The sequence below is a fragment of the Melanotaenia boesemani genome, chromosome 15 (assembly GCF_017639745.1).
Source record: "Melanotaenia boesemani isolate fMelBoe1 chromosome 15, fMelBoe1.pri, whole genome shotgun sequence".
Lineage (NCBI taxonomy): Eukaryota > Metazoa > Chordata > Actinopteri > Atheriniformes > Melanotaeniidae > Melanotaenia > Melanotaenia boesemani.
In genome coordinates, this window is record NC_055696.1 from 19805035 (window position 1) to 19818911 (window position 13877).

The window sequence follows — 13877 nt, forward strand, 5'->3', positions numbered from 1 at the left end:
CTCTGCAGCCCATCCAGCCGGCCATCCTCCCCGTCAACATGCCCCTCACCCCTGACCTGTCCCCAATGTCGGCCCCTTTCCTCCCATTCCCGCCCAAACCTCATGACCTGAAACTGGACCGAGGTGAGTCTGGAACTCCCACCGTGCTCCTCTCCACACTGCCTCGCCACTTTGTCGGAGGCTCTCTGGGCGGGTTCAGCCCCATCAAAGGCGTGTGTCCACTGGATGTCTTCAGAAGCCGCATAAGCCTCCAGAGGAGCCCAGCCATGACCCCTCAAGACCCGGCTCAGCACCACCAGACCGTCTACACCCTGCAGCCCAAAAATGGAAACCCGGATACGCCCCATCCCAGCGGTGAGCAGCCACACCAGCAACACAACCGCTGTTCGGGGTGTAACTCGGATGAAGGGGGTCAGAGGGGGGGCGGCCGGGACGCCAGGAGCCGCCCCCCCCTGCCCCCTCTCCGGGTCCTTCCTCTCAACCTGGACTGCAGCGTTCAGGTGTGCCAGTTGATGAGGACTCGTCACTTGGACTCGTCTCAGCTGCAAACCTTCACCCGCCGGCTCTCCGAGGCCCTGTCCCAGGACCTGAGCACCAAGCCCCCATGCTCCCCCATCACCCCTCCCCCCGAGCAGGCGCTGCCCCTCAACCTCAGCAAACGCTTCGCCCCGAAGACTTCCGGCTCAGATGGAACGGAGCCGAGCCGGCAGGCGGCAAATGGAAACGTAGATCCGCCGTTGTCGAAGAGGTCCAGAACCAGCCTTCAGGACCAGGCCCAGGACTTCAGCCTGGGGGGGCGCTGCAACTCTGGAGGAGGTGCAGGAGGAGTCCAGGATGTGCAGGCGAAGAGCCAGGAGGAGCCCGCAGACTTGAGCTCCCCCAGCAGGATCAGGGCATTCCTGCTCGGGCTGCCGCCCTTCAAGGTGAAACTGGAGGAGGACCTGAATGGGATCCGGTTTGGGAAATTTCCTCCTTCAGGATCAGATCCTGAAAGCCAGAGAACTGAGACCGAGAAGGGGGAGGGGACTGCGGCAGTGAAGATGGAAGAGGAGGCTGAGAAGGAGCAAACTGAGGAGAGAGAGCCCAGCCACTGCGCCGGTTCTGGTTCTGGTTCTGGTCCCACGGAGCTACGGGGACCCAGATCCACTAAACCTGACACACAATGTTTTTAGCATTAATTCCTGTTCACACGCGCAGTATCAGGCAGGAAGTTACAGCCTGAGGGAGCAGGGACGTCCCAGTCCGCCGTTCCCTCCCAGCATTTCCTTTTTACTGGTTTGGGATGAACGACGTCGCAGAGACTCGTGACAATCACAGGGTTTCTCTTCCTTTTCTCCCTCGTTAACCGAAGAGAAACCGACTCCCAAACACTGCCATAAGCCTCCGTAACACTAGTAACTCCACCATTCAATGTTCCGTTGATCCACGTTAGTTAGAACAACAGACTCTACGGGTGATGCTATGCATCAAGACTTCATGGAATACATCTAGACTGTACTGTAGTTAGCTTCATTTTTAAATTTTACTCTACATCTGTAGAGAGATGGTTATTTTCTCATAAAGTGTTTAAATGTAATCTGGGGCTCCTCAAGTCTTCACGTTATAGCTCATGAAGTGAAGCGTTTCTTTAGTCCTGCTCATTAGCTGAAATTATATAAACTTTTTACACACATGTGCCTTAAACGGCCTGCGATCTGCCTCATCGCTGGCTTCTAACACATCCACCTGAAGAGATACCTTGATGTTGGACCACCAGAGACCTTTATCCTTCTGATCCTGAACTGGTCTGGTAGGATACACGGCTATCGGCTCGCATTTAATGCCAAAACAAATATTGGTAATCCATGAGATAGACCCAGGTGGTTTTTTAGGGGCGATACCAATTATTAGTAGTCAAGGAGGCTGATATTTGGAGCTGATATTCATTTCCAATAAAAGTGTAAATATTTCGTCAAAATATTGAGAGTAATCCAGACTCCAACACTTTGTTTAAATGCTTTTAAGCATACATTTATTTAACAGTTTCCAGGGTCAGCAGCATCTCATAAAGTGAAGTAAACATTTAAATAAATAACTTGCTGAAGTTTTATAAAGTAAATAAAACAGTTAAATAAAATTTGCAACAAAATGTAAGTCTCAACTCGGGTCAGTAGTCTCAGTTGAGCAGAAAAAAGCAGAGCTGCTCAGCAGGCTGTCCAGTGAGACGCTTCTTTTCTTCTTTTCCACTTGTGATAGCAGGTATTCCAGACTAGGCTGCTGCCTTACTCACCATTCATTACTGTAGCTGAAAACAAAACGACAGCAGTAGGAGAGGCTATTCATCCCTAAACTTCATGCAGTTCATGTCGGCTTTATGATGCAGTTACATCATCTTAAATATATTTTAAGTCTTAACAGAATTATCCTGCTCCTCTCTACTAGAATCACTGACATCGTTAGGACGTACTTCATGTAATAACATGTCATTTTCTGCTGCTGGAGATCTCTGAGTCATCACAGGAAAATGTAAAGTAAAATAACTTGGTAGCATTTATTGCTTTGCTATCAGTTTCTGTGGCTTCTTATGTGGCTACACAAACTATTCTCTAGCCCTCCTCTCAACATGCTTCCCTGCAATAAAACTAACTGAATTTTACTCTCACACACATACTACTGCTATCACAGACTATTTCCATATGGATCTGACCAGCAGCCTTGTTTCAGGTAATAAACTGCAGGACTGCGAGCAAGCAGAGCTGCTGCTTATGCTTATAAACCGTTACTGGGCTCCCAGTTTTGTAACTGGTCTAACAGCACTGTTACTGGGTTCCCAGCACCGTTACTGGTCTCACAGTACCGTAACTGGTCTCCCAGCACCGTTACTGGTCTCACAGTACCGTAACTGGTCTCCCAGCACCGTTACTGGGCTCACAGTTCCGTAACTGGTCTCACAGCACCGTTACTGGGCTCACAGTACCGTAAATGGTCTCCCAGCACCGTTACTGGGCTCACAGTTCCGTAGCTGGTCTAACAGCACCATTACTGGTCTCACAGCACCGTTACTGAGCTCCCAGCCCCCTTACTGGGCTCCCAGCACCCTAACTGGGCTCCCAGCACCATTACTGGGATCACAGTATTGTTACTGGTAGTTGTGAGTTGTAGAGAACTGGTCTGCTGCCTTAACTCCACTTGGCAAACCTTTTTCTCCTCTGCCGTGTGTGTGAGCGCTGTGCATGCACACAGCTTTCACTTCCGATTGGCTGTTACCGTGCCATGTGTGTAGCCAGTCAGATGGTGCTGTGGGTGGCTGGACGTTGTGACTGCAGACAAAGGGATGCGGCTGCATCACAGTTTTAAATTAATCTCTTATCGAGCTTCAGGTTAAGCAGAAAGGCAGATGCCGATATGCGTGGAAATGCCTAATATCGTGCCGATAATCAGCCCGGCCAATAATCTGTCCGTCCCTACGTATTACCACTGAAATCGGCTCTAAAACCAACGTGTTACTTTATATTTGTTTATTAAAGCATATGTAATCCACATTGTCTTCTTGTTTTTTTAGTTTTCAGAACCAGAAGATCAGTCAGTTTGCAGTGTGGCATGTTGACGTGATGAAGTTTTGACATTTTAATGGCAGGAAAAATGCAGGTATCATCAGTTCCCCCTGTAGCATGGCCTGGCTTCATAGACATGGTGTTTTCACTCCTGTGTCTGTATAGACCACATCAGCACAGATTAATTCACAAGTGAAGAAAATGCAAAGATCCAGCAGAGAAACGTGAATCAGACACATTTCCATCAGCTGGTTGGTGTAGGTTCACCACAGGGGGGCGGAAGAGGCCACGTTCTTTGTAGAAGAAGCTGTTGACTGAACTGAAATGAATAACGGTGGTGGACATCAACAAGAGGAAATTCTTTAGAAACTGCTTTATATCTGGGATATTTCTCGTATCTGATCCGTCGCTTGAGTTTATTTTTGACGTTTCAGACCAGAAACAGCTGGTGAGATGCGCCATGTAAATATTTCCCAGTTTAGACACGATTCATGAAGTTGTTTCCTTTTCTAATAAAGCTTCAGACTGGAAAAAAAAATACCTCAAACCAGCAGATTTCCATCTCCGACATGCAAATTTAAGCAGATTTTTCTTCTTTTAGAGAAAACGGTTTCATCTGCCTGGGGAAAAAAATGCTAAATAAATATATTCTTTATTTCTGGGAATAAAAGAATCCACTTTCAGCCAGGAAACAAACCAATCTGTTAAAAGTCATATTGCAGCTGCTCTGCTGCGTTTAGAAATCAACATTTCAGTATAAATAAAGTTTTAATCTGAGTCTCTGCCGGCCAGCCGGCGTCAGTGGTGTTAGCACACAATGCCAAGCAGTCGCCATGTCGCTGGAAACTATGGAAACATCAAGGTATCCCTTTAAATCGCAGCCTTTCCTCTTTGTTTTTATGCTGCAGGCGTTGGTTCAGACTTGCACACCTACTGTACTCCTGCTTTTTGTTTTTCATATTTCAAGCTGCCATCTTTTATTTTATCTTGTTTGCCAATGTTTTATTTTTTTTATCACATATGACATAAACTAACAAATGTTTATTCTTAGTTCTGTAGTTTTTGGTAATGTTGTTTCAAAATTCTTTTCATCGCGTCACATGTCAGTAAATCTTCAAGAAGGATGAGAAATAATACAATCATGCAGCAGATTTATTGTTCAGAGAGAAAATATTTAAAAGAAGTAATTAAAAAGGAGACATCAACTTATTAGAGCTTTTTTCTGATTCATGTGACTGTTTAATGTGAGGAAGAATTATTGGGTCACTACTGCATGAGTAGAGACGTCTGTCCTCTGCAGTCCTCCAGCAGACGGTTAGTAACTGTTAACCTTGGAAAATTCTCACATGTAAAACCTGTTTTCTCCTTCGTTTGAGGGAAAAATGAGCAGTGAAGATGAAATACTGCGTCTATGCTGCAGGGTAACTACTGTAACTGTCTGCTTCATCATCATCATCAGTTCCAGGATGTTTTTGAAAGTCTCACAGCTCCGCAGGAAAGGCCTCGGCGACCTCCAGAGGAACATGCTTCTACTCATAGTACAGCAAAGCGGGAATGACGGCAAAGCGGGAATGACGGGGCAAAGTGAGGATGATTGGGAAAATTTTGAAGAGTTGAACTCAGATTTATATCTGTGACAGAAGGAGTTAAAAAAAGGCTTTCAGTTTTTCTTAAACGTCTTTAGACAATGGATCAATCGCTACAAGCTGAGCATTAATTACCACATTTGTTTTGACTGTTTTAGACATTTAAAATTTTTAAGGCCGAATGAACCATTTTTTTTATTATTTATTTCGTTTATTTTTTGTAGTTTTATTTATTAGTTTTTTTCCCTTACATTTATTTTACTAGGGTTGGATTATTTTAGTTTGGGTTTTGTTTTAATTTTTCTAGTTTTATTTTATATATTTTATTTTACTCATAGTTTTGTTTAATTTTGTTTTATTTTTTATTTTATTTTACTTAACCTTACTTTACCCTGTATTGTTTTCATCTCTGCTCCAGCTAACCAAGCTAACTAGTTGACGGTTCATTTTCCAGCTTTTTGTTTGATTTTTGAAAAGTCTAAATGTATTTTCTAATAACACGGTTCCCGTTAAACGTTAAACCGACAGCTGTCAGGGTATTAAGCTAGTTAGCCAACATGCTAACTTTCACTAATTCGGTTAGACCCTTGTAGACAGATTCACTTGATGGTTTTATCATTTGAGGATTAATAATTGTAGTATCATCTGATGTAGTTGGATGATGAGTTGCTCCCAGTTTTAAAGGGGAAATTGACCGGTTTAAAGCTAAAGGACCAGCATTTGGCTCATTAGCTGAATGTGCCTACATGCACTGTTAGCATTGTTAAGTTGTTTTTTTTCTGGTTAAAGTGTAATTTATTTAAAACATTTAGACTTTTATTGTAGATTTTTGAAAATCCAGTCAGACTTCTTCTTTATCTGTTAGCTAACAAGTTGTTTATGGCTTACAATGTAAATAAGGAATCATTTTATCTCCATGGGAATATTAAGTTCATTAGGCAAACATGCTAATGTTCACGTCTAGACTAGAATTACAAAGTTTCCTTTTAGAAAATATTAAAGGTACAGATACAACAATTCATGCTGGAAACAAAACTTCATAGTTTATTATAAAGATTTTTATTATTTTTTACTAGTTGTATTATTGGGACACATTTTCATGTCCCTAAATAACTGACAGGTCCTGTTTTACATGCAGGCTTCACATCATCTTTCAGAATGAACTGCTATTTTTGTTTTATCTATTTATTTTTCTACGTTTATTTGTATAACATTGTTTAAAAAAAACATACAGTTTTCTCGTTTTCTTTCTGTCTGGGCATGTTAAGTACTTGTATTTCATGTCTTCAACAGTTGTAGTGCTCTCAGTTTAGAAACCAGGAGGAAACCATTTAAGGCTCATTTAAGCTCCCTCTACATATGTAAATAGGTACGTCTGTCTCACACGTTTGTGCATTCTTTCCGTTGGCATGATTGTTAGCCAGTACATCCACCAGAGGGCAGGGCGTAAATGGGCCTTTACACAGTTTTAGGCTGTAGAAAAGTTCGCATTGCTACGACCTCGTCACTCCGTCTCATGCAGAACGGTCAAAGTCCACATGACATTCAAACTTGTAGGAAATAGTTATATTTTGAGTTGCTCGGCCTCTTCAGATTTTACCCGTCAGAAACTCCTGATTCTGCAAACTGAGCGCGCTCAGACTGCCGTCTGCTGAAGGGAAATTGACTAAAAATGTCACACCTCACTTTAAATCTTTAAGTTGAGGGGAAACTTCCTAAAAATACCTTTTGTCTAACATTTCTGTCACATTCCACTAAATCCTGATTTGTTGTCATCATGTTCCTCTGAAGTTCGCTGGCGCCTCCACACTCAAACTGGGAGCCTCTCAGTTAAACCACATTTCCACAGAACCAGTTTTTATCTTTTTGTTTATGTTTTGCATTACTTGTTTGTTTTTCTGCATGTTTTGTATGATCCTGCCAACATGTGGAGGAGAGGGTTATGTTAAACCAGTATGAGTTACTTTCTTTTCATTATTTAAACTTAGTTTGTAAAAGTTTCTTTAGACGTTCTGTCGTCCTTTTCTAAATGTTAAAATGTTTACATCCTGTTATGCATGTTAAACAGATTGCTTATATCCAGTGTTTTGCACACGACTCGGCTTCGGTCCTGAACGGCTCTGCTCATCTACAGACATAATGTCAAAGTGCCTGAAACTTAAAGTGGAAGTTTGTAAGTAAATGAACTTGTTCACGTCCGTGACTTGATCAACAGCTCCTGGATGTTTTGCTGGACTTTACAGCCTTGCAGGCTGTTTGTTTCTCATGGAGGTGATGATGATGATGATGATGATGATGATGATGATGATGAGCTCAGCACCGCGTGTCGGAGCGAACTGGACCTACAGGACTGGATAACCGGGGACACTACATGGCCGGTGGGACATTAATGGAGCAGAATAAAGGTGCTACATGTCACATTTTATTATCTCTGAATTTTGTTGTTTTCAGGATTTTTAAAAATCTAAATATTCTGCAGATTTATTCTCTAAAATTTGATTTTTCAAGGAACAGAGGCAAATCTTAACTTCTAAATAAACTTAAATTTCAGTTTATTCTGGGAATTATTTCAGCTGCTGATAAAAAGCTGATAAAAATCTAGAACTGCTTTATTTGTACGACATTTTTTAACCTTCATTTAACCGGGAAGTTAAATAAAATTACATTTTTATCCAGTTCAATTCATTATACTTAAAAGTTGTTAAATTACCTAAAAAAAAATTTTATCCATTAAGTCATAAACTTTTTTTTACTAATAAAACCAAATTTTAGGATCAGATTAATATGATTTATGTTAACAAATAAAATAACTACACATAGAAAACAAGTAAAAACTGTTAAGATTATTGAAGAAAAAGGCTGTAAAATCCTTCAGATTTTCCACCTGATCTCATGTTGAGGTGCTTTCAGTTGCATTTTTTGCATCAGAAAAAGCAGATTAGGAAGAAGAAGGTGAAGTTTAAAACACCTGGTTTTTAGTTCCCTGAAACACAAGAAAAAAAAAATATAGAGGTCAAAGTCAGAGGAAGCCACGTTAAACCCAGCCCCTCACGAACCTTCATGAGACTGCTGGATAGAAGCATTTAAAGACGATGTCTTTACAACCTGGCTGCTGATCTGTGGACTACAAGGCGAAACAGGAATGCCGTCCACAGTTTCTAATCAGCTGGATAAAGACGAAGAAAATCAGCTGATTTAAACACAAACCAGCTAAAACTCCCTGAATAGAGGTTTGATTTCTGGAGATGTTGCACATTACTGGTAGTTTGCTGACTCATTGTCAGAACAATGGTGGCTCTCTGACTTGGACTTCAGAGGGAAAAGGGTCTAAACAGAGGGGATTGTGGGTAATGAGGTCTGAGTTAGTCTAAAATCTTCTCATGGGACGATAGAAATGCAGCATGTAGCACCTTTATGAGCTGATGAATGTCTCCTCCACATCTTCCTTTCCAAACACTCCACACCTTTTCTCATCTTTTTTTTCCCCCACCATGACTTCAGATCAGCTGTAAATTTCTGCTTCTCTCCACACGCTGTGGCTCGGCGTCGTAGCGAGGAGTTTGGAGGTTTGACTCCATCGTGTAAACTGATGCTCTGCGTTCTGCCGCAGGAGATCTGGATTTTTCTTTCAGCTGATGGGTACCGTTCCATTTTAACACTGTATATTTATAATAAAATAATCTGGTAATTATATCTGAGTGATGTTTCATTGTGAGACGCAGCAGTCAGGATGTACCATCCCAGATCAGAAGTCGGGTTTAAAATGTAAACAGATGCAGGATGTGGTTCTTGCTGAAATCTGCAAGGCCTTCCCTAAAAGAGACGTTGCTCCAAAACCTCCATGTACTTTTCAGCATTGATGAAACTTCACAGATGTGGAAGCTGCTCACGCCACAGGCACTAATGCAGCCCCATACCATCAGAGATGCAGCTTTTCACCTGTCCACTGATAACAAGCTGGACTTTAGTCTGCAGGACACTCCGTCCAAGCTTTCCAGAAACTAGTTCACATTTTCATCCAGGTTTCCACTTTGCCTCAGACCATTTTAAATGAGGTTTGGTCCAGAAAAGACGACGCTGTTTCTGGATCCTGTTCTCATCTGGCTTCTTCTTTGCATGATGGAGCTTTAACCTGCATTTGTGGATTCCAGGGTGAAATGTATCCACAGACAGTGTTTTCTGGAAGTCTTCCTGAGTCCATGCAGTGATTTCCAGTCGAGAATCTTGTCTGCTTTTAATGCAGAAGATCACCAACATCCAGCCTTGTCCCATGCACACAGAGATTCCTCCTGTTTTACTAAATATGCTGATATTATACACTACATGGTGGGATCTTGAGACTTCAGATTTTTTCAAAAGTCTTTCCACAACTTTTAGACCCAGTTTGTCTCAGATTGGTGAAGCTCTGTCCAGAGACTCTGCCTCTCTGAAATGCTCCTTTTATACCCAGAAATAAGCTCATATTATTCAAGAAATAGTGAAATATCTCAAGATCTGATATGCGGTCTATGTTCTATTGGGAATGAAATATGAGTTGATATTTGGAAATAATTGTATTTAGTTTTATTTACATCTTACACAGCGTCACAACTTTCTTTGGAACTGTTAATGTTGTGTTCCTGCAAATAAGAGATAAAATTACCTCACAAAAAGAACATTTATAAACTCTTGAGGCCTGTCCTAAACTTCTTGTCATTCTCTGAATTGACCACTAGAGGGAGACAGAGATCTGGCAAATCAGGAAGATTGTGTATTTTTCTAGTTTCATCACCTTTTTTTCCCAAATGAGTTAAAAAAAATAACTCAGCCTGTTATTAAATGTGTTTCCTTTAGTTTAACTTTAGACCTTTAAACTTCTTCATATTTTTAAAATCACCTCATTATCCTAGATTTAAAGTTATGAGGGCTTGTTTTGTCCAAGTAATGTGAGTGTAAACAGATTTATGCCCCCATGACAAGACCCACCCACACACCCACATTCCTTCCCTGCAGGACTTTAACTGAGTCTGTTCCAGAGAGTAAACATTCACACCGAGGAGGAAATGAACACATTCCTCAGTCTGCAGCAGGAGCATTGTTACATCGCCGTGTTAAAGGTCCTGTTTTGGTTGCAGGGACTTCTTGGTAACATAAGATCTGCAGGTTTGACCTCTGACACGTGGGAGTGACATCACAGCGAGTCCAGCTTTATCTTTGTGTGAAAACAGTCTCCAGATGATCATCATCTGCCTTTTAACTGCAGTTTTTCTCTAATAATTATAATAAGAGGCATCCAAAAGATCCTCATGGATTTTTTATGTAAATGCTAACTAGGTTTTTCACGCATTTTTTATAGGACTCTTATGTAATGTTTTGTAACCCAGATCCGGGTGATCAGGTTAGAAAATGAATGACCGATGCGGTCGAAAATGTTCTGACTCTTGAAATCTGCAATATCAGATTTCATTGTTTTCAGGCAGCAGCTGCAAATCAGTCAAAGCAAACACAACTTCACTGAAGAAGAAGTCAATTATTATACACAAGAGTTAACCAAATACCAGAGATGGCTGATCAGCCAATCACGTAGCAGCAACTCAACACATCTAGTCATGTAGACATGGTCGAAAAAGTTCAAACTGAGCATCAGAATGAGGAAGAAAGGGGATTTACGTGATTTTCAACGTGGCATGGCTGTTGGTCTGAGTATTTCAGGAACTGCTGATTTCCAGGGATTGTCCCACAACCATCTCTCTGTCAGCTAAGAACAGGAAACTGAGGCTACAATTCACACAAACTCACCAACACTGGACAATAGAAGATGGAGAAACGTTGCTGGTCTGATGAGTCTCCATTTCAGCTCCACATTCAGATACTAGGCTCAGTATTTGGTGGAAACATCATGAAAACATGGATCCATCCTGCCTTGGATTAAAGCTTCAGGCTGCTGCTGGTGTGATGATGTGGGGGATATTCTCTTGGCCCACTTTGGGCTCCTTAGAACCAACGTGTCCTGGTTTAACCACCACAGCCTACCTGAGTATTGTTGCTGACCATGTTCATCCCTTTATAACCACAGTGTAGCATCTTCTGATGGCTACTTCCAGCAGGATAAAGCACCATGTCACAAAGCTCAGATCATCTCCACCTGCTTTCTAGAACATGACAATGAATTCACTGGACTCCAACGGCCTCCACAGTCACCAGATCTCAGTCCAGTAGAGCAGCTTTGGGAAGTGGTGGAACGGTAGATTAGGTTCTCTTCATGGATGCATCCAAACCATGGCCCATCCAGTTTGGACTGGTCCACTCTGACAAGGACTTGAAGAAGCATCGGTATGGGCCACAGTAGAGATGAGAAGAAAAGACCCAAACACAGACAAGATGCAGGTGGAACCAGGAACTAAGATTTATTTAGAGAAGCTAATGCTGCTACAAAGGCAGGATAAACTAAATAGACCAAAAGTAAAGAAAAAGGAACCTCCTGATGGACTAACAGACAAGTTAAAGCTGAAGTTAAAGCGGCGCAAAGACAGACAAGGATCTGGCAACAAGCGAAGTAAACCAAGCAGTATCTACTGAGGAAGGATGACCAGATATGTGTGGGGGGACAAGAACAGGAAGTAAGATTAACTGAACAAACAAGGGGTTAACTCCACAAAACAAACCAGGAAGTAAGACAAACTAAAATCCTCACAATGAACTAAGACTCAGAGAAACACATAAACCACATCCTGATAAAATGAGGCTAGAAACAGAAACCACCTGCTGAGAAGAGTTCTGCTTCTACGTGCAGGTTTATATTAAAGAAAGAAAAAAGGCTTGGAGTTTTAAAGAGTAAACCCATCCATCCATCTTCCATACCTGCTGCTGGGTGGTGGGGGTCTGGAGTCTAACCCAGCAGCTATGGAAGATGCAGGGTGCATCCTGGACTGGTCCCAGTCCATCACAATGTTGTATAAGTTACACGGTGAAATAATGAGTCTCTTCACTTCTTTCTTCTAACTCTGTTTTCTGCTTCCTGGTGTTCCTCCAATCAGAGCGAAGCAGACGTGCAGAGGTTGACCTTCAACAAAAATGAACATGTTTAACCCTCTGATGCATCAATTATACAATATTTTACTTCTCAGACATAAACAGTGATGCATTTTTATTTAGGATCTTATTTTACTTTTGATATATTTCATTTATTGTAATATATTTCTGTAAAAGCAACATTCATTCTCGCTGTGTTTCTGTTCCGGGAGTAAAACTCTGGAATGATTGTCCTTAAAATCTGAAAAAAATTGTGATTTCTTGAAAGAATTTAAAATGATGTATAACAATTAAAAAATTGTTCTTTACACTGATGCATGAGACACCTCGAGAGGTTATAAAACTGACTTGGGTTTAAATTGTTTACTTATTTTTCTTGGAAAATATTTATTAAATTGAAATTTTACTTCATGTGTTCTGTTATTAACAGTTGTTGGCGTTAAATAAGTTTTTATTGCTGCCTTTAGCCTTTTGGTTTATTTGGTTTATCTAGTTTATTTATTTATCTATAATGTTTTGTATTTGCCTCTATTGGAGGAACCAACTAACAAACCAGTCAACAAATAAATCAATTCAATTCCCAACAGCCTGTTTTGATTAAATTAAAAAAAAAATCTGATTCAATTTAATCGAAATTGAATTGGATGTAATTTAAAAATTTGATATTGATTCATTTATTTAAATCAATTTCTTTATTTTTAAACTTTTAAAATATTTTTTCTTTCTCTTTATGTTATTAATAAAATAAATAAACCCATATTTCTGTTACCCATTTAAAAACCCACACGCTGTAATTGTGGAACATTTTATAAATTAATTTTTTGAAGTTTGAGTGTCTGTTTCCTTGTAAAAATGTGATGTTCTTTAAACGACTTAGTTTCTAACCAATATCTCTTATTAATCTGCGGTTATACAGCTTTACAGTCCACAGAGGCCTTGGGATGGATTTGCAGCTCAGCATCCGCAGCTAATCCTCACTTTGTTTCACCCCCACACATTTTTATTTCTCTAATCTGTTTTCACATCCAGCACATCCACATCTGTTCCTGGGTGGAAACATTCAGAGAGCATTTTCACCTCTTACACAGATAAACAGACTTCATGTTGAAGCTTCAGGAGTTTCTGTCTCTTCTCAGTTATCTCTGCTGGACAAAAGGGGAATTAGAAAGTGAGCTGCTGTAAAAACCTCCTATGAGGAAATGTGTCCAGAGTTTTTATCCAAACTGTCACATAAGGACCAGGACAAAAGAAAAATAAGACACTTCCAGGAAGAAAAACAAAAGGAGAGATAATCACTCTCAGACAAAGGATGCAGATGTCCTCCATCTGTCCCCCTGTCTGACATCCCAGTTTAGAACCTGATCAATAAATCAATCAACGCCACTTAGGAGGATGGGGAGATCCTAAAACTAAAGAAGAAACACAAAGATCTAATTTACCAGTTTTAACAAACCCCCAAAAATGAATAGTTTTCTTCTGTTAGTTTGTTAAACAACAACAGAAAAAAAACTGTCCAATAAGATAAAAATGTGATAAAGTTGTTTTATTTTCTGGATCTGATGACTTTGGTGTCTAGGAATTCCTCTTTTAGCCCTTTTTGTGCACCTTGTGAGAAATGAACTAAAAACCAGCTTCTTTTCTCTCTGTTTCCCGGAAAAGTTGACATTTAGTAGTTTTTCCCCCTCAGCCTGTCATTGGTGCATGGTTGCCACGGTAACCTGCCTCAGTGTTTGTCTCCCAGGCCCTG

At 40.9% G+C, this 13877-nt stretch overlaps 1 protein-coding gene across 2 annotated transcripts in view; it reads left to right on the plus strand.

Annotated features, from left to right (window-relative positions):
• The window catches only part of zgc:77151 (uncharacterized protein LOC337153 homolog), a 34667-nt gene extending 32483 nt beyond the window's left edge, over positions 1 to 2184 (plus strand). For both annotated transcript variants that reach the window (XM_042008055.1, XM_042008054.1), the window contains one exon: positions 9 to 2184. In XM_042008055.1, the coding sequence (XP_041863989.1) occupies positions 9 to 1172 (1164 nt within the window). In that variant the 3' untranslated portion in view covers positions 1173 to 2184. The remainder of the gene's footprint in view (positions 1 to 8) is intronic.
• The last annotated feature ends 11693 nt before the right edge of the window (positions 2185 to 13877 follow it).